A 21,706-nucleotide genomic window follows, 5' to 3' on the forward strand; every position below is an offset into this window, starting at 1 on the left:
CGCAGCACAGTGGTTAGCACTGTGAATTCACAGCGCCAGGGTCTCAGGATCAATTCCCGGCTGGGTCACTGTGCGGAGTCTGCACGTTCTCCCCGTGTCTGAGTGGGTTTCCTCCGGGTGCTCCAGTTTCCTCCCACTGGTCCTGAAAGATGTGCTGTTAGGTAATTTGGACACTCTGAATTCTCCCTCTGTGTACCCGAACAGGTGCCGGAATGTGGCGACTAGGGGCTTTTCACAGTAACTTCATTGCAATGTAAGATACTTGTGACAATAAAGATTATTATTATAATCCAGCAGCAGATGTGCAGTGGTTGATGACTTGTCAATAAGCTCAAACAGGACAATGTTAATACAGTGCCCAACACCAACTATCTCCATTAAAAATGGAGTTTTTTAATCTCCATTAAAAATCTCCATTAAAAATAGGGCAGCACGGTAGCATGGTGGTTAGCGTCAATGCTTCACAGCTCCAGGGTCCCAGGTTCAGTTCCCGGCTGGGTCACTGTCTGTGCGGAGTCTGCACATCCTCCCCGTGTGTGCGTGGGTTTCCTCCGGGTGCTCCGGTTTCCTCCCACAGTCCAAAGATGTGCGGGTTAGGTGGATTGGCCATGCTAAATTGCCCGTAGTGTCCTAAAAAGTAAGGTTAAGGGGGGGGTTGTTGGGTTACGGGTATAGGGTGGATACGTGGGTTTGAGTAGGGTGATCATTGCTCGGGCCAACATCGAGGGCCGAAGGGCCTGTTCTGTGCTGTACTGTTCTATGTTCTATGTTCTAAAAATAAACGTCAATCAAAAATTGACTGGTGTTTTGAAAAAAATAGAAAAGTAAAGTGAACTGTCCAAATATAGCACACAAAATGAATTCCAGAATAAACCAATCTATGAGTCAGGCTTGTTACTGGCAGTGTCGTCCAGTGGTGTACTTCTCAATGGCTGACACTATATCCTGATATTAACTAGGCAAAGATTGAGCGAAACATGTTGTGAGCAGTTGGTGAAATAAACCTGTGAGATCTGAATATTACCTGAGGGTCGGTCTGGCGTCAGCTGTTTTTCTGTGCTTTATTTTGAAAACGGTCATAGTACGAAGTGAAGAAATATTTTCAATGGATTGGGAAGTTCTTTACTCAGCAGAGAATCTTTTTTCTATTCCTGGGATGAAGTTTTGCTGACAAACATTCAATGTCAGAGATAGAGTCATTTCTTTGCTGATAGGGATGCTGGGTAAAGAGATCCCCATGACACAAAAGCCCTTTATTTACATAACACCCACTGCCACATCATGGTGACCTGCGGTTTCCGCATGTTAGGCTGTTAAAGGGCCAGGTGCATTAAAAGTTATCCATATTTCATAACATATGAGTGCCTGTGGTTTCCGAGTGGCCGTTGCATATTTTACCATGTTCCACCATGTAAGTTATTTGGTTCCTTCAATTAGTGTTTGTTTATTTTTAACACGCCTCGCAAAAATGAAACGCAGAACAAATATCAGAGGAGATGAGGAAGGGTGTGGGAGGGCAGGTGGTGCCGCCCTCTTGTGGTGGCTGCTGGCACTCACCAGCGCAGCCGCCGTCTCCCATGTGGGGTTGGAGACCTTGCTGGCGGGTCTCCTGCCAGCCTGCAGGTAGATAGTAGCCCATCGCTGCACCACGGCATCCAGCGTTCCGTGTCAGGGACCCCTCCGTAAACCATGGATCAAGCGTCTCAGCTGCTATCCTCTTGTCTTCACTGTGAGCAAGTGCTGTAGACTCGTTTCAAAGCAGCTCCTCCTTGATTGAACTCCTCAGATAAGCCCCGGGACGGACGACTCAGACACGTAGCGACATGAGCTTGGCGTCTTTCACGTGCCGAGAATTTGCACCAGCCTCTGCGCCGAAATGAACACCGATCCTGATTTGGGGAAAATTCCACCCGTAATGTGTGATCAACACCACTTAATTCAGCGTTGGGTTTGAGATTTTGGATTGATGGATGGTTCAGTTATTAAAGAGTCTGTGTTCAGAAGTTGTGTTTGGACCAGTCTATGGTTGAGGAGGTAGCCTCTTGTGCTTGTACTATACACTATTCTTGTTCTATTTTAAGGGCATTTAAGTGGTCACTGGATAGACATATGGATGAAAATGGAATAGTATAGGTCAGATAGGCTTCAGATGGTTTCACGGGTCGGCGCAACATCGAGGGCCGGAAGGGCCTGTACTGCGCTGTAATGTTCTATGTTCTACTAATCAGAGATCAGAAACCATTTTTGAGCATTGTTATTAAAACACCGTAAACATCTAATGAATTAAATGAAAATCGCTTATTGTCACAAGTAGGCTTCAATGAAGTTACTGTGAAAAGCCCCTAGTCGCCACATTCCGGCGCCTGTTCGGGGAGGCTGGTGCGGGAATTGAACCGTGCTGCTGGCCTGCCTTGGTCTGCTTTAAAAGCCAGCGATTTAGCCCAGTGTGCTAAACCAGCCCCAATGTGGACATCGTACACTTCCCAGTAGCCACTCAAGCTGGTTTTGCATCTTTACTTGGATTGTTTAGATTTACTCATCACACAGTAACCGCCAAGTCCAGTTGTCAGAGGCCATGACTGAGATTATAGGCCACAAAGTTATGGCTAACAAAATCAATCGCATAGAAACAGTTTTCATGGAGTCTATTTTTCTGCTAAATCCCTGAAACTTTCCACAGGGAGACGGGAGACCTCACATTGACTGAAGGCTTCAATGCCAATGATTGGTCCTTCACCTATTCTATGAACATTCAGGGATTCCGTGTTGCATTTGGTCAAAAACCATTGACTGACACCTTTGCAGGGACATTTCAAGAAAACGGGCAGAAATTCCCATGTGGTATGGCCACACAGCAGATTGGTTATGATTCATTCCACTTGTGCAGTTTAAAAACCAGCAGCGAATAAGCCTCTGCTCCCTTTTTAATTTTTAAAAATTAAATCATGGGATGTGGGCTTTGCTGGGCGAGGCCAGCATTTGTTGCCCACCCCTAATTGCCCTTGAACTCAGTGGTGTGCCAGTCCATTTCAGGGGGCAGCTCAGAGTCAACCACATTGCTGTGCGTCTGGAATCACATGTAGGCCAGACTGGGTAAGGTTGGCTGCCCTGAAGGAGCATTAATGAACCAGATGGGTTTTTAACGACACTTCACTTTTTTTAATACCATATTTTTATTGAATTCAAATCTCATTTGAACCTGGGTCCCCACAGCATTACCCTGGGTCTCTGGATTACTAGTCCAGTGGCAATACCACTACGCCACTGCCCCCCCCCCCCCCCCCCCCCCACCTTGATTAACTTATAATTCCGACTTCCTGCCATTCTTGAGTTTTGACGTTGCAGCCGTTCCCTTTATTTGCCATTGTGCCTGTCCCATAAGCACTCACTGGATTTAATGGGCACACCTTCCAGTGCCTGTCACTGAGCGAGCATTGCACTGACTTTCAGATGGGCCATTTATCCTTTGGCTCCAACAACCCCCTCAAGTGGACATCAAAGACCCCATGACCCCGTTTTGAGGAACGGGAGGGGACTTCGCTCCCCCCCCCCCCCGATTTCCCGGCCAATATTTATCCCCCAACCAACGTCGTTGGCAACAGGCGATCTAGAAATGTGTCTCGTTGCCGTTTATAGCAAGTTGGCTGCTGTATATCCTGCATTACAACAGTGACGAGACTTGAAATGCACTTAATTATCTGTTAGTTGCTTTGTAAAATCCTGAGGTTGTGAAAGGTGTGGCATAAATACAACTCTTTCTTTCTTTGAATGATCTGGCAGGTTTGCGGAAGGTGCTGTTTTAGCATTCTTCACCTTCTTTGTGATTCTGCTCCTTACAAGAGACCCCAAATTCATTCCTGGATGGGCCGCTATTTTCCAAAAAGGGTGAGAAACTTTTGTGAATTCACATAGGCTAACTGGTCATATATGTATATTTTGAATGAAGAAGCAAAGAGTGGAAAGGACTGGGAACCACAAAAAATTCAGCGGTGAGTAATTAAATGAAGCATTATAATAAAGCAATAAAAAATGCATTTTTAGGGGTCTGCAACACAACGCAATATGACACATCGATCTTTTGCCTTCTGGGACCTGGTTTATCAGGATTAATGTTCCCTCTGCTGGTTCGCCATAAGGGCCCTAGTGGGTTTGGGCAGATTCAACTCAATTCCTAGTTTTTTGTTTTTTAAAAAATAAATTTAGAGTGCCCAATTCATTTCTTCCAATTAAGGGACAATTTAGCCTGCCCAATCCACCTACCCTGCACGTCTTTTGGGTTGTGGGGGCGAAATCCACCCAAATATGGGGAGAATGTGCAAACTCCACACGGACAGTGACCCAGAGCCGGGATCGAACCTGGGACCTCGGCACCGTGAGGCAGCAGTGCTAACCACTGCTGCCCCCGTGGTGCCGCAACTCAATTCCTAGTTGTCAACGATCCGCAACTTGAATAAAAGCAAAATGTTGCGGGTGTTGGAGATCTGAAGGCATCGTCCGTGGAGAGAGAAAGAAAGTTAACATTTCAAGCCACCACATTCTTCCATGTCTTCAGATCCGAAGAAGAGTCGTATTGGGCTCAATGTCAATTCTTCCCCTCTCCACAGATGCTCCCGGACCTGCTGAGTTTTTCCAGCACTTTCTATTTCGATGCACAACTTGAAGCCACCCAAAACTCAGCCCAAACTAGCAAATTGACTCCCAGAGGTCACAAGATGGCTAGTGTGGGACATGGAAAAAAATGTCTCCATGAGATTGATTTAAGGAATTTTTAAAATTTTAAAACTCTTTCCAATTAAGGGGCAATTTAGCGAGGCCAATCCACCTACCCTGCACATCTTTTGGGGTTGTGGGGGTGAGATCCACGTAAACACGGGGAGAATGTGCAAACTCCGCGCGGCCGGGATCGAACCTGGATCCTCGGCGATGTGAGGCAGCAGTGCTAACGACTGCGCCACCGTGCCACCTGTTTCAAGGAATGTTGCTGGAGAAAATTAGAGGGAGCTTCACTTTAGGAGTGCTTAAATGAAGACAGTGGGTACAAATATTGAATAATCCATTATTAACACCCCTCACCTTGATGGATAGAGAAAGAGGGAAAGAAGCAGGTTATGGACAGAGCAAAATAAATCTAAAATGCTGGGCTGTTGTTAGTAGTAGGTGTCTTTTGGTCCTTCAATGAATCTAGACAAAAGAAATATGAATGATAAAGGTCAAAGAGTGGTAAAAATGTTATAAGATTTATAATGTCTGAATTCCCAAATTAATTCCTGGTCCAGTCACTTTGGTTCTTTGAATCTACGTCACTGACGCAGGTATTACAAAATCAAACACTGCAATGTTTAAAAGCTGCCTAACTAAATAGGATATACACCAGATAGATAGAAGACATATTTAACTGCAAACTATTGCATGATTTCCTTCTGCCCTCAGCTTATAAGGTTTACAAGCCCCTAATAATCTCCGTCATGCCTCTTTGTGTCCATTTGTGTGCATATTTTTGTTTCCACTCCAGACCCCAGCTCATTGCTTCTTTCTCTCAATTCTACATTTGCAGTCTGCCCTCCAGCAGCACCCCCCCCCCCCCCCCCCCAACTTTAAGAACTTCCTTATAACCCATCTCTTTGACTGTGATTCCCATCTGATCAAACTTTTCCTTCTTTGGCTCAGCATCTGTTTTCTATGCGAAACCTCTGAGGGTTGTTTTTTTTTGCATTGGAGGCAATAGTTAAATGCAAGAGTTTGTTGTTGGACTTGGAAACCTTGCTGAACACCTGTGCCTATTTGAGAAGATGTCGAAGCCTGTGGGAGACGGATGTAATTTCTTTGATTTCAGAATGCATGGAAAAGCTTTCCCACACAAGTATTGTTAGGTTTTTGTCATCACAGAGAGGAGTTCTCAGCAACAATTTAATAACAAAGGCTTATAGTTGTAATGCACACCTGAGTGAACTTGTTAGGAACACATCTGAGGTGCTGAACTGGACAGAGAAAGTAATCTTAAAATTATACTTTTAGTTTCAATGGGCAGTAACAAAAGAAAATAGTGTTCAAGTTGGTAAATTTAAAATAGTCCACAGGAAATGTACCTTTTGATCAAGAGCTGGGAAGTGTGAATTGAATTCAGGTTAAGAAACTGCCAGATGCTGTAACGCAAAGAATGTTAGGGTTGGTATTCTGAAAGGATGAGATTCAATGGGTTGAATCCAAACCTGTCATATCTTTATATGATCTTCAGATGGAGAAACCCCAAATGGAGGCATTTCACGGTTTCTGCTTTAGTGTGCTCTGGAATTAGAGATCTGAGTTACACTGACACATTTGCCTCACTAACAAGGAAACCTGCACACAAGACTAGCAATATAACTCCACGTACCCTACTCAGAAGTGACTATCATTAACTATCAGTCTTTCCGATAATTTGTGTTAATGTTTCTTCAAGTACGTTGTTAAAGTTAAGAGGACAGGCAATGGGTATTAATTGTCTTTGAGCGTATTGATAGGTGGTCTTGTGGTGCAGTGTGCAGCATCCCTGCTTCTCAACCAGACGTTCTGGGTTCAAGTCCCACCCCAGGACTCTGTGGTCATGGAAGGCATGTTCACAGTATGACCAAACAGGTTGATCATTGTGCTTGATATTGAGCGGTGCCCCCTCAGGCTGTAGCCCCTGGCAACAGTCTGGTGACTTGTTCTGGGGAAAACTAGCTCTGAAAATCAATGCAAGCAAGTGCTTTATCTGCCTCATGAGCCCTGAGACATGGAAAGAGAATCAAGAAGAATGTGAAAAATCGATAACTGGAGGATAGGAGGAGATTGTAGCACGGTGGTAATGTCACTGGATTAGTAATCCAGAGGCCCAGACTAATGCCCTGGGGGCAGGAGTTCAAATCCCACCAAGGAATTTAAATTCAATCAGCAAAATCTGGATGCATGGTGACCTTGATTGACATAGAAACCCATCTAGTTCATGAATGCCCTTTAGGAATGGAAATCTACTGTTTTACTCTAGTCTGGCCTACATGTGACTCCAGACCCACAGCAATGCAGTTGACTCTTAACTGTTCAGCAACTGAGGGTGATTACGGATACGCAAAAATTGCTGGCTTTGCCAGGGATGCCCAAATCCTATGTAAGAATGAAAGAGTATGAGTAGGGGATAGCTGGGACACTGGTTGCATTTTGGGGAGGGGGGGGGGGGGGGGGGGTCGTGATACTGAACAAGTCAATAAACTCTCTCAATTAAGGAAAGTACTTCTCCAATCAACTTGGATCCCACTAACAATTTGTTCTGAAACACTCTTTTTCAGATACGTGTCAGATGCAGTGACTGGAATGTCATTCGTTATTACATTGTGCTTCTTTCCGTCTCAAAAGCCCTCATTCAAGTGGTGGTCTAATCCAAATGGTACGTGAGCCAGTTGAACCAAATTATTGATTAAAAAGGGGAGCTGCAGGGGGACAGAGTTGTGAGTGGGTAAGAGGGAGAAAAAGTTGCAAGTGCCACCTGGAGTTGTGCATTGTACATGGAAAAAAAAAACTGCTGAGCTAAGATAGTTACGAAGAAATCCAATATGGAAATAAGGGGTTATTTCAGGACTCAGGGGTGTGATTAGAATGTGGAATTCACCACAGAGGAAGTGATTGAAGTAAATAGCTTGGATGCTTTCCGAAGGAATTTAGACGATTACATGAGGGAAAAGGGGATTGAAACATGGGCTGAAAGATAAGGTGGATGGAACAGCGGGAGACTCATGCGGATTGTGGACACCAGCACAGACTGATTGGCCTGTTATGTTTGGTTTCTTTACTCCATGTTTCTTGTATTATCTTTGAGAGAAAGGAAGCATGGAAGACATGAGCAGAGAGTAATTGTTGCTCTGAAAATCCATAGGTCACATTTTGTTTCTATTTTTTATTCATTCAAGAAATATGGGCATAATGACTTGGCCAGCATTCATTGCCCATCCTTAATTGCCCCTGAGAAGGTGGTGGTGAGCTGCCTTCTTGAACCGTTGTGGTCCCTGTGGTGTAGGTACACCTGCGGTGCTGTTTGGGAGGGAATTCCAGAATTTTGACCCAGCCACAGCGAAGGAACGGCGATATATTTACAAGTCAGGATGGTGAGTGTCTTGGATGGGAACTTTCAGCAGGTGGTGGGGTTCCCGTGTATCTGTTGCCCTAGATGGTAGTTGTCATGGGTTTGGAAGATGCTGCTTAAGGCACCTTGGTGAGCTCCTGCAGTGCATCTTGTTGACGGTACACGCCGCTGTTGCTGTGTGTCAGTGGTGGAGGGAGTGTGAATGTTTGTGAATGGGGTGGCAAGCAAGCGGGCTGCTTTGTCCTGGATGGTGTCGAGCTCCTTGAGTGTTGTTGGAGCTGCGCTCATCCACACAAGGGGAGAGTATACCACCACACTCCTGACTTGCACCTTGTAGTTGGACAGGTTTTGGGCGTCAGGAGGTGAGTTATTCACTGCAGGATTCCTCACCTCTGGCCTGCTCTTGTAGCCACAGTATTTATATGGCTAGTCCAGTTCAGTGTCAGGCCTCTGGCAACCCCCCTCAGGATGTTTATAGTGGGGAATTCAGTGATGGTAATACAATTGATAAGGAGGATAACTTGCTGGTAGTCCCGAAAAATATAATAATCAATAGAGGACAGGGACTTAATACAATTAATGTAAGTCCAGCATCAGTAAGTAGAAAATTAATGGAACTAAATAGTGACAAATCCCCAGGACCTGACGGTTTTCACCCAAGGGTGTGAAAGGAAATAGGGGAGCACGTTATAGATGCCCTAACTGCAATCTTTCAGCATTTCCCAGATTCAGGAATAGTCCTTCTGGACTGGAAAATTTGACGTTACTCCACCTTTTAAGAAGGGGGAAAGCAGGGAATGTCAGACCGAGTTAGGCTTCTGGTGGGGAAATTGCTGGCGTCTATAATCAGGGATAGGGTAATTGAACACTTCAAAAATTTTCGGTTGATCACAGATGGAAAATAGGAGCAGGAGGAGGCCATTCGGCCCTTCGAGCCTGCTCCGCCATTCATTATGAGCATGGCTGATCATCAAGTCCAATACCCTGATCCTGTCGTTTTCCCCACATCCCTTGATCCCTTTAGCCCCAAGAGCTATATCTAATTCCTTTTTGAATTACACAACATTTTCACCTCAACTACTTTTTGTGGTAGTGAATTCCACAGATTCACCACACTCTGGGTGAAGATATTTCACCTCACCTCCGTTCTAAAAGGTCTACCCCTTATGCTCAGGCTATGACCCCTAGTTCTGGACTCCTCCACCATCGGGAACATTGTAAGAAGTCTTACAACACCAGGTTAAAGTCCAACATGTTTATTTCAAACACTAGCTTTCGGAGCAGTACTCCGAAAGCTAGTGTTTGAAACAAACCTGTTGGACTTTAACCTGGTGTTGTAAGACTTCTTGCTGTGCTCATCCCAGTCCAATGCTGGCATCGCCACATCATCAGGAAAATTCTTTCTGAATCCACCCTGTCCACTCCTGTTAGAATTTTGATAAGTTTCTATAAGATCCCCTCTCACTCTTCTAAACTCCAATGAATATAATACTAATTGACTTAACTTTGCCTCATATGACAGTCCCGCCATCCCAGGAATCAGCCTGGTAGACCTTCGCTGCTGTCCCTCATAACAAGATCAAGTATGTTTTTGCCTCTTGTTAGTTCCCTCATCGTATGCCCAGACGGAGTCCACTAGCTCTGTCCTTTAAGACTCGGTCAGCACTGGTGCTGCTCAGCCACTTTTGGCTATTGGGGACCCCCACCCAGAACAGATTATGTGCCTTTGCCACCCTCAGCTCTTCCTCCAAGAAGTGGAGGAGCAATGATTCTCCAGATGAGGGGAGACTGTGTGGTACAGCCGGCCTGGATGTGCCACCTGGGCACCCTGGCAGTGCCAAGATGCCTGGATGGCAGTGCCAAGTGTCACACTGGCAGTGCTAAGATACCCAGGTGCCAGTGGGAGTGATAGAGTACCTTCCTGCCCAGAATCCAACCACCCGGGGTTCTCTGATGGCCTGGGAAATTCCCTCCCCCAGCTGCCGTCATGCCTGGTCTACATTTGTTCGGACCAGTACAACTCGGCGCCATGGCGAGTGTCCGGGCGTGGGCGTTAGTTCCTGGACCTCAAGAGAATCGGGTGCTGACATATTTAAATGATCCTAATGGCTCACTTAGGCAAGATCCAGATAGCAACGTCTCGCGAGATCTCATTAGATCTCATGAGGTGGTCCGAGTGTCGTAAATCTCATGAGAGATTCTCGCGGGATTTAATGGCCTTGTCGCATCACCGTGTCGGGCATGACAAGGCCATTTGATCGTGCCCTCGGTCTTTTGACGAAGCGATGGTCAAGGAATGGTGACATAGTTCCAAGTCATGGTGGTCTGCAGCTTGGAGGGGGACTTGCAGTCGCGCAATGTGTGTGGGGAGACGCAAACTGCGATCGGATTTGGTTTGACCAAATTCAGTTCAATCAACAGCGCTTTCAGAGAAGACAACAGCGACAAATTTACTAATGTGTTAACAATGCTCAAGCAACTGTTTATCTGCATTACCAAAGACGTAATGGCAGATTTGTCACATTGTTTGAAAGAGGAAAACATTCACAGTTCCTTAATTGCTGAATAATTTGCCAGAACCTTTTCTAGATGAAGGTTGAGAGCGTAAGAAATAAGAACAGGAGCAGAGCATTGAGTCCTTCGAGCTTGCTTCCCTGTTGAGTAAGATCATGGTTGATATGTTGTATATGTCTATCAGTCATCAAAGCTGCGTCTGACTCAATTGTAACCACCAACTTTTTCCCCCACAACTTGAAATATGAATTGACTTTTGCAATAGCTGGGCACTTATTTAATTTCAACCTTTATTGATTTCCTCAGCCCCAACAACAACTAACCCACCCCTGCTGAGCTGGAAGAAAATCCAGAGAGATTTGCCTTGGAATGTGATCATACTTCTTGGAGGAGGGTATGCAATAGCAAAAGGGTGTGAGGTACTTTTTCTCAGTTCCACTTGATATATTGGCTAGAATCCATGTGTAAAAAGAAGATCCGATGGCCAATTTAACAGCTTGACTTATAAAACCTATTCTCCGACCCCCACGCCGGGTGGGAGAATCGCGGGAGTGCCGGGCGATTCCCGCCACGCCGCCCTGGCACCCGCACGCGATTCTCCCGCCACCCCCCCCCCCCCCCAAAACGGCGCGCCGCATTTCACGACAGGTCGCTCGGAGAATCGCAGCTTGCCGTTTGTAGCAGGCGAGCGGCGATTCTCCGGCCCGGATGGGCCGAGCGGCCTGCCCAATCCGACGGGTTCACGCCGGCGCCAACCACACCTGGTCGCTGCCGGTGTGAACAGCGCGCAAATGCTACGTGTGGGGGTGGGGAGGGAGGATCGAGCACCAGGGGGGCGCTCAGTAGGGGTCTGGCCCGCGATCGGTGCCCACGCAAAATAAATCCTCCATGTCTTGCGGAGCGCCCGCGGGGAGGACAGCAACCGCGCATTTACGCCACGCCGGCCACGTAATTTATGTGGTGCCGCTTTCACGCGGCGCCAAGGACTGACGCGCGTAATTGACGCGGCGCCGCTCCTAGCCCCCTGGGGGTGGGAGGATAGGGGGCGAGGAGCGGCCTCCGACGCCGGAGTGAAACACTCCGGTTTTCACTCCGGCGTCGGCACTTAGTCTCCCGATGGGAGAATTTCGCCCGACCTCAGCGTTGGATCACTCTCTTGGAAATCTGTTTCAAACTTCAAAAACAAAAAATTCTTCGCCTTGACCCTCCTTCACGGGTTAAGTCCAAAGCATTCCGGCTCAAGTAGAGGGATAGACATTCCCGATCTTTCCACAGTACCCGCGGCAGGAGCTTATCTGAAACCCAGGGAAATAGCTTCAACAGCTTTGCCCCATTTGTAAAGGTTTCCATCAGAGTTACACTGGACAGCGAGGGAAGAACCTTGTCATTATTTCCGTCAGTGGAGAGATTGTAGCCTCTCCATTTGGCAAGAGCTTGGGTGTTACTGCCCACTAGAGCACTGCTTTAACCACGCAGACTGCTACCACTGATAAGCTTTATGTATCTGTCACCGTGATGCATGCTTGGGGCATTAGTATGCAGGGTTCATTGGAGTAAATTGGGAAGAGAAGTTGCCTCCAAACTATTCCTACTTGCAGGTCTCGAAAATAGTTAACAAGGCTATTTAACATGCAACCAAAGCATTGGGGTTCACTTCTAGAGGGATAGCAGCCCTTTGGCTAAGATCAAGTGACAGATCAAGCCCAAAATTAGATGCAATGCCCCTTCTTGTCAGCTTGGATTTTGTATGTCTCTCCTGTGGAGACCATGAATTAGAACATACAACATACAGTGCAGAAGGAGGCCATTCAGCCCATCGAGTCTGCACCGACCCACTTCCACCCTATACCCGTAACCCAATAACCCCTCCTAACCTTTTTGGTCACTAAGAGCAATTTATCATGGCCAATCCACCTAACCTGTACATCTTTGCAGAAGGAGGCCATTTGGCCCATTGAGTCTGCACCGGCCCTTGGAAAGAGCACCCTTCCGAAGCCCACACCCACACCCCATCCCCGTAACCCAGCGACCCCACCCAACCTTTTTTGGACACTAAGGGCAATTTAGCATAGCCAATCCACCTAACCTACACATCTTTGGACTGTGGGAGGAAACCAGAGACCCGGAGGAAATCCACGCAGACACGGGGAGAACGTGCAAGACTCCGCGCAGCCAGTGACCCAGCGGGGAATCGAACCTGGGACCCTGGCGCTTTGAAGCCACAGTGCTATCCACTTGTGCTACTGTGATGCCCAATTAGCTTCAATTTGAATTGGTTTTTGGAGCAGGTAATGAGATGGATTAAGGATTTGCCCTGTCCACTCTGCGCAGGATGCGATAAAAAATAAAAAAGAAGAGATCTGTAAAGTTTTTATTGAACGTTGGTTAGTTCACAATTGGAGTACTGCCAACTGTTCTGATCTGCATATTCTAAAAAGAATATACTGGGACTGGAGAAGGATTTATTAGCATGGTAGAAGATTTTAGTTTAGACGGGCTGCATGGTCGGCGCAGGCTTGGAGGGCTGAAGGGCCTGTTCCTGTGCTGTACTTTTCTTTGTTCTTTGTTTGTTCCAGAATTGAGAGCATTTGACTTTCAGGAAAGGGTGAGCAGTTTGGGTCCTTTTGCTGTGGAAAAATAAAGACTGATAGAGGTCTTTAGACTAGTTTTGGTAGACTAAACATGGTGAAGTTGCTTTCACTTGCAGGGGAGACCAGACTAGGAGCGGAAGTATTTAACAAACCAATAATAAATCCAATTCAGGAGAAACTTCTTTATCCAGAGAGCAATCTGACCATGGAACACGCTACCACAAGGATTAGCGAGATGTTCAGCATCAATGCATTTAAAGGGAAGCTAGCTGAACACATTAGGGGGGGGGGGGGGGGGGGGGGGGGGGGGGGGGGGGAGGGGGGGGGGATGGAAAAACATGTCTGTGGGGGTTAGATGAAGAAAGAACAGGAAGAGGTTTATGTGAAGCATAAATATTAGCACAGACCTGTGGACCAAATAACCTGTTCCCACACTGAAAATAGAATGCCTAGTTGGCCAATCATTAACAAAAATATTTGGGGAGAAAAGGAGTTCCAGTGTATTTTGTCCTCCCCTCGCATGATGTATCCCAATCCTTTACATTACTATTTTAGCATTTCCTGTTTGTGTTAGGAATTGAAGCATAAAGTTCAGCAGGACCAAATTTCAAGTTGAATGACAGTAAATCCATTCACTGTTTTCCAGAGCGACCAACCATCCCTTATTTTAGGCCATTGTCCCACATTTGAGGCCACTGTCTCCATGTCGCGGCTTGAATGCAGCAAGGGGGGAGGACGGGGTTATGTTTTCCTCATAATCCGGCTCTTTAAGTATTCTACATGCACCAGCCCCTCTACTCCTTCTTGCATGTTCTCACAGCTCACAATGGCACCAAGCCCGCCCCACCACCCGCACATATACCCATGCCAAGCTGTCCCTTAATTTTATGCACGAGAGTTGGTCACTGCTGTTTTGTGCCTGAATTTCAGAATACAGTCTCATCAAAAATGCCTCAACTTGAGTAACTTATACTCATTTGAAGGCAGGGTGTCTTCTTTCACGAAATATGTTGTTGCTCTCTTAGTGGAGGGAGAAAATGACGAGACCCTAACTTAGAAGCCATCCTCCTGACGCAGAAGGTTGGAGAATTGAACATGGAGGTTAGACTGACCAATTAGCAGTGCCTTTCGTGCGCCTGTTTCTTCCAAACATTATAATTTCACAATTTTGGCTTCTGCACTTTTCCAGGATGTGCATCCTTTTGAAATGAAAATGGAACTTGAATTTTGCTCCAACAACTCTTAACAACGTCTTTGATTTCCAGGCTTCTGGGCTGGCCATCTGGTTCGGGAAACAGCTTCAGCCGCTGGTGAGCATCAAGCCAACCGTAGCTGTCATCCTGATCTGCCTGCTGGTATCGTGCTTTACCGAATTTGCCAGCAACACTGCCACGATTGTAATAATGCTACCAATCATATCTGAATTGGTAAGTTCTTGAAAGAGCAGGAAGAAGAGCGAAAAGAACTTGCGTTTCCGCAGCACATTTCATGACCTCATAGAATGTCTCACAGCCAATTCAGTAATTTTGAAGAGTTGTGCAGTGTAGGAATCATGACAGTCAATTTGCCAGTCAGGCAGACCCCATCAAAGGTGCAAGAGCCACTGAGGGCAAGTGTCACCATGGCCATGATTAAGCCATTGCTACTGGGGATCCATTTGTGGACCAAAGTGTATCCAGGTATTGAACTCCCGACCCCCTGGAACCCACTCAGAATCCGCCAGGATTTACCTGGCTGTCTCCCCATGCAGTGAAGGGCCCTTCCCGCTGTTGGTAAAATGCCAGTGGCGCGGTAAGATGCCCTTAATTGCCCATAAGTGGCTCAATTGGGCACCAGTCTGGTGGGCGGACTATCTGTCACCTTCCCCCGCACTGGCAAGCTGGCACGGTGGTGGGAAAATATCAGGCATGCCACTTGACACCACCCCATGCCGTCTTACCAACTTAACCCCCTCCGAGCGCGTCCCCAAAAGCCCCATAAAAGCTTTAGCCCATGAGTCAGTGAGCAGATGTCAGATTTTTATCTACCCATAATGTAGTGTTTCTATTGCCAGGAGAATTGATATTTATTGGACTGCTTTCAATTGAAAGGACAGCATCTCATCCATTTACTTATCATTTATTGCAGGCCATACATATGAAGGCGAATCCTCTCTACCTGATGGTCCCAGCAACTGTTGTAGGTTCCTATGCTTTCATGCTACCAATATCAACGCCTCCAAACTCAATTGCTTTTGCTACGGGCTATCTAAAGGTCAGCGATATGGTACGTAGGCTTCGTGAGTTGAAGGACCGGTTTGAGATACATAGCATTGAACCTCACTGCCTAAAACTGAGATCAGTGATGTGCCATTGAACTGCCACCATCGAGATGAATGGGAGTTTGGTAACTGTGCTTCCCTGTCCTACAATGAGTGAGGTCCTCATTGTAACCTGGCGGCATGAAGAAAGCCCAAGAAGGATAATGTTGGTTCGTGAAAGATTGGCTTTCATTTGAAGGGAGGTTATTCCCATATATCTTGAAATCTTGCAAGGTAGATTTGTACATATTTACATACTTACAGGGTGAATGCGAGTAGGTTTCACCCTATCGTGTTTTATTTGGTTCCACGTGTTTATTTTTGCGTGATAGTATCAACAACAGCCGATGTGTTGGAGAGAAATTGATGGTTGGGACAATTGATGATTCTCTGTAATAATCGCTTATTGTCACAAGTAGACTTCAATGACGTCACTGTGAAAAGCCTCAAGTCGCCACATTCCGGTGCCTGTTCGGGGAGGCCGGTACAGGAATTGAACCCGCGCTGCTGGCCTTGTTCTGCATTACAAGCCAGCTGTTTACCCACTGTGCTAAACCAGCCCCTGTGTCCTCTGTCATTGTTTTATCTGGAGAATCCCTCATTTTAGGACCATGACTTCAGCAATGCCAAACTCCTCTTCATTTTCCTTTAATCACATTTTCTGACTATAATAGCATGTGATATCGAACCACAGAATCGTAGAATTCCTACAGTGCAGAAGGAGGCCAATCAGCCCATTGAATCTGCACCTTGGTCACGCCCCATCCCAGTAACCCCATAACCCCACCTAACGTGTGCATCTTTGGACACAAAGGGGTAGTTTTACCTTGGCCAGTCCACCTAACTGCATACGTTTGGAATGTGGGAGGAAACCGGAGCACCCGGAGAAACCCATGCAGACACAGGAGAACGTGCAAACTTCACGCAGCACCCAAGGTCGGAATTGAACCCGGGTCCCTGGCACTGTGGGTGAACAGTGCTAACCACTGTGCCACCGTGCCACTTGAACACAGCTTCAAAAGTGACAAAATGCTAGCTGTAGGCCTTCTAAGCTTGTGCAAAGAATGTTTCTTTCTTTGGTAGGAATCATTTAAGACATTCTAATCCTCCCAGTTCCTATACTTCTCAGAATCTATGTAGTTGTGTTAGGAACTGGTCAGGTTGCAGGGCATAGGGTAGGATAACGTACATTCTGTGGATGATGGTGAAAAATCAAGATGCTCCATGAAGACTAAATGTGCCTTGGGTTCAAGCCGGAATCCTTTGGTTGGCCAAAGCGACTGTCTGGATTATTATAATTTATTTCAGATGTCTTAGCTTTTTTTAAGTATTTGAATTGCTGTGTTAGTGATCCTGGGGCCAGTTCGATGGAACAGCTTCATAGAGCCACCCAGTTGGTGGCTTGGGTTAAAGTCTATTGGGATTACTCAGACTCATAGAATGCAGTAAGAAGTCTTACAACACCAGGTTAAAGTCCAACAGGTTTGTTTCAAACACGAGCTTTCGGAGTGCAGCTCCTTCCTCAGGTGAATGGAGAGGTATCTCCTCTGCACTGTCTCTATTGCCTTGGCATCCTTTCAGAAATACTCCAGCTCAGGTCTAACTAGCACGATATAAAAATAAAATGACTCCCTTGTTGCTGTACTTTGTTCTTCAATTTCTAAAGCCAAAGATCCTGGGCAGGATTCTCCGAGTCCGCGGCGGGTCGGAGAATCGCCGGTGGCGTGGGAAAATCCCGCCACACCGCTCCGACGTTGGGCCGTGATTCTCCGGCGACCTGAGAATCGGCGCCAATTGCACCCGCGCGGTCGCTGCAGCGCCAGTCGGGGGCCGCTGAAATAGGCCCCCGCGGCGGATCTCCGCAGGCAACCGGCCAAACTCACGCCGAGTTCCGCCAAGTCCCGTCGGCGTGGTTCCAACCTGGTACCACACAGTGGGAGGTCGGACCCACGGCCGCGGTGGACGTCCTGGTGGGGGCCTGGGGGCATCTGACTCCAGGGCGGGGCCTCCACGGGGGGCGGGGCCTCCACGGGGGGCCAGGCCCGCGATCAGGGGCTTCTGATCGGTGGGGGGGGGGGGCCGCGATCTGGAGGGGGCCGACCTCCTTCCGCATGGCCCACTGTTAGGTCCCTGGCATGTTGCTCCGCACCAGCGCAAAGACTGCAACCACGTGCATGCGCCGGCGCGGAGAGGGCCGTCACGCACATGCGCGGACCCACGCCAGCCATGCAGGGCCGCCTTTTGGCGCCGGAGCAGCGCGCAGAACTCCGGTGCTGTGATAGCCCCCTGAAGACCAGAGAATTGCTGGGCCAGGAGGCCCATTGACTCCGGTGTTTACGCCGGCGTCAACACTTGGCCGGGATTGCGGAGAATCCCGGACCCTGTATGCTTCTTGTCACAGACTTTATAACCTAAAGGATTGGTGTACATGCACCCTCCATTAAATTGTACCATTTAATTTATATTGCCATTGCCCATTCTTCCAACTAAAGTGTATTACACCACACTTCTCTGCGGTAAAATAACTGTGGCTGATATTTACATTGACTAAACTTTACTAGGTAGATGAACAATTAACAGACTTGTGTTGAGTTCACAAGATTGTGAATGACCTTTAGAAATGCTGCCTGATGTACTCAGGACACTAAAGGTAATTGATTTAATGTCCATGTAGGGTCATGTGTGAATGATCTTTGCCAAATAAAGTTACTTCAGTTGCAGCCACGCCTTCACTTTTGAAAGGAAAAATTCTGAGGTAAAACACCCCCTCATAATGTTTCAACTAAACATTCAGCCAGGAAATATTGGTAGTTTTAAACCAGTGATTTTTTAAAAAATGGGGACACAAATGGATGAGCAGACACATAAATGAATCAGTGGTCCTATTATGTACATAAAATAATTCCTGTGCAAACCTTCCCCTCTTGCACCCAATGTCTGGCCCATCTCAGCTGGTTTAGGACTGGGCATTAAAGATGCTGCCTCCCTCGACTGAAAATCAAGATGGAAAATTGTTGTCGAACGCAATGCAATTTGATCAAACAAATTGCTAAGGAAAACCAAATGGATTGTGTTAAACGGGCGAGGGGACAGGATAAAAAAGAGGTTGAAGGATGATAACTAACTCAGCCTAGTCCATGCCATGCAATCAACAAAGCTGATGGAATGCTGAACTGTGTTATTCTAGTGCACTGCGAAGAAAGATGTGGTGTTTATATCGTGATTTTCAGGCCTACAGGCTGTCTCAAAGTCCTTCACAAACAATCAAGTACTTATATTGGAAGTGTAATGGGGCTGTTGTATGTGTGAGGCACAGTGGTCAATTGGGGCCTATATAGCAATGAGATAAATAACCTGAACAGGGATAAATGTTAGCCAGGATGTCAAAGAGAAACTCTCCTGCTCTGCGAAGATGGGTTCTTCCATATTCACCTGAGAGAATAGATGGGGGCCATTAATTGGCCACTCAAGGATCTCAGTGGGCCTAAGGGTGCCTGACGCATTCCGCGCCCCCCCCCCCCCCCCCCCCCCCCCCCACCTATAACATAGGTGAAAGGTCGGTGATGGGCAGGTTATGGTCTACTCATGCCTTGTGTACTTCATTCAGTTCTGCTCGGAAAGGCACAAAGAAAATGGTTTATTTTGCTAACCATACTCTTGCTGATGTGGCCATGTTTCCAACAGCAGCGGGCCAGAGAGACCCTGCAGAAATTTGGGACCATTCTGGTTGTGGTTTGAATAACCTTGTCAGCAATCTGCACTGTTCTCATCTTTCCTTAATCTGCTGAACGTGCTATTAATGGAGTGAATTTGTCTACGCAGGTAAAATCTGGGATTGTCATGAACATTCTGGGCATCTTCCTACTCTTACTGGGTATAAACACCTGGGGTATGTACGTGTTTGAGCTGTCAACCTATCCTGACTGGGCCAGGATCCACACAGAGGACATCGCGAATGTGACCAGGATCTCCCTGAATGGAACCATGTAATACGGGGACACTGTGAGACATCAAGTCACAAAACGACCAGCATCAATGGCACAACGTTGCTGAAGTGAACCAACTGTGGAGAAATTAGACTGGATCCAACTGTACGAATGTGAAAATTTTACATTTGATTTTTTTTTTTAAAATCATTGTATATTAAATTAAACATTAGTTTCTAATGTGAAAAAAGCCATAATAGCATTTTTAAAGCTATTTTAAATTAGTTTTTTTCTTTAATTATAATTATTAAAATGCACTTTACACCCTCTGATTTTAGCATGCATCTTTAAGGCGGGAATCTGGATCCGGGAGATTCCCCCACTTCTCCAATCAATGCCAATACCAAATCTATTAGTAAGTGGCCACAGCTTTTTCCATCTGTCTCTGGCTCATAATTTCCTTCAAGGTTTTCTCACTTTCCTTATTATTCTGAAGTAATTCCCTTATATTCCTAAACACAGGCAGTTGAGGCCTCACTGATCACTGGAAACAGCTTCCAATCTACCTTTATATACCTGAGCTGCATATAAATCAATCACATCCTGCAGTTCCTACACATTGAACTCCTGCCCTCACACTACTTGTTCCAGCACTTGTATTAAATGAGATTTAAGTAGCTTTGTGTTGTACCCAGTGTTGTTGAGACATGTGACATAGAAACATAGTAACATAGAAAATAGGAGCAGGAGGAGGCCATTCGGCCCTTCGAGCCTGCTCCGTCATTCATTAGGATCAAGGCTGATCAACCAACTCTATTTCCTGTTCCCCTCCCCCCCCCCAATGATCCCTTTAGCCCAGAGTGTTGTGTCCGACTCCTTCTTGAAAACACAATTTTTTGCCTCAGCTACTTTCTGTGGTAGCGCATTCCACAGGCTCACCACTCACTGGGTTAAGAAATTTCTCCTCATCTCAGTCCTAAGTGGTCTACCCCTGTGACTGCGATCCCTATCCTCAGACTGTGGCCCCTGGTTCTGAATTCCCCCACCATCGGGAACTTCCTTCCTGCGTCTACAATCCTGTTTGAATTTCATAGGTTTCAATGAGATCCCTCCTCCCCCATTCTCCTGAACTTCAGCAAAGTTCTCCTCATACGTCAGTTCCGCCATGACAGGAATCTGTCTGGTAAAACTTCACTGCACTCCCTCGAGAGCAAGAACACCCTTCCTCAGATAAGGAGACCAAAACTCCGCCCAGTCTTCCGGGTGTGGTCTCACTAAGACCCTGAATGAATCCCTGTTCCTGTCCTCAAATCATCTTGCAATGCAGGGCAACATACCACTTGCCTTCTTTACCACCGCCTGCCCCTTCATACTAATCTTCAGCGATTGGTGTATGACAGGTCTCGTTGCATATTGCCCTCTCTCAATCTCAAGTCATTCGGCTAACGATCTGCCCTCCGGTTTTTGTCACCTGCAAATTTCATGTTACATTTGCTTCCCTCATCTAAATCATGAATATATGTTGTGAGTAGTGGAGGTCCCAGCACCGATCCCTGTGGGACCCCACTAGTCACTGCCTGCCATTTTGAAAAAGATCCATTTGTTCCTGATCTTTGTCGAACCATCATGTACCGCTCTGGCAATTATGGAAAAGTTCCTCTTTTAGCAATGTAAAGTTAATGTAGCACTAGTAAGTAGCTCAAGGGAGACATTTTAAAGTCCTTTCTCGCTGGAGTTACAGCAAGAGCAACAATCGCTGACTAGTTATTGGTTCCAGGGGCATGTGAATAAGGTCAGCCAAAGGGCAGTCATGCAGGAGCCCAGTAAGGCACTCTCCATGTCATTCTGATGAAGTAAATTCAAGTCACACATAATATTCAGGGTAAAGAAATAAATAACCTGCACCTTTCATAACCTGAGAATGTTTCGAAATGCATGAGAGAAATTTCTTTTTAATTGAAGTGTATTTGTAATATAGGAACTATGACAGCCGGTTTGCGTAAAGCAAAACCCCCCACCATCAACGATGGGATAAACGATCAGGTTATCCATTTCAATGATACTTTGCTGAGGGATAAATGTTGGCCAGGACACAAGGGAAAACATCCCGGCTCATCCATGAATAGTGCCATGGAATCATTTGGATCCACTTGAGAGGGCAGGAGGAAGTCTGTGTTTAATGATTCATTCAAATGACAAGCTCCTCTGACAGTGCAGCTGTCCCTCAGTGCCGCACTGAAGCGCAAGCCTATATGGGATGCTCAAAGGGGGTCTTCGTCGT

At 46.5% G+C, this 21,706-nt stretch overlaps 1 protein-coding gene across 2 annotated transcripts in view; it reads left to right on the plus strand.

The window, feature by feature from the left end:
• LOC119969663 (solute carrier family 13 member 3-like) overlaps positions 1-19,754 on the plus strand; it is a 46,320-nt gene extending 26,566 nt beyond the window's left edge. For both annotated transcript variants that reach the window (XM_038803599.1, XM_038803600.1), the window contains exons 8-13: positions 3,781-3,885; positions 7,305-7,402; positions 10,916-11,028; positions 14,466-14,627; positions 15,328-15,465; positions 19,322-19,754. In XM_038803599.1, the coding sequence (XP_038659527.1) occupies positions 3,781-3,885; positions 7,305-7,402; positions 10,916-11,028; positions 14,466-14,627; positions 15,328-15,465; positions 19,322-19,489 (784 nt within the window). In that variant the 3' untranslated portion in view covers positions 19,490-19,754. The remainder of the gene's footprint in view (positions 1-3,780; positions 3,886-7,304; positions 7,403-10,915; positions 11,029-14,465; positions 14,628-15,327; positions 15,466-19,321) is intronic.
• The last annotated feature ends 1,952 nt before the right edge of the window (positions 19,755-21,706 follow it).

This window comes from Scyliorhinus canicula, chromosome 7 (assembly GCF_902713615.1).
Source record: "Scyliorhinus canicula chromosome 7, sScyCan1.1, whole genome shotgun sequence".
In the NCBI taxonomy this organism is placed as follows: domain Eukaryota; kingdom Metazoa; phylum Chordata; class Chondrichthyes; order Carcharhiniformes; family Scyliorhinidae; genus Scyliorhinus; species Scyliorhinus canicula.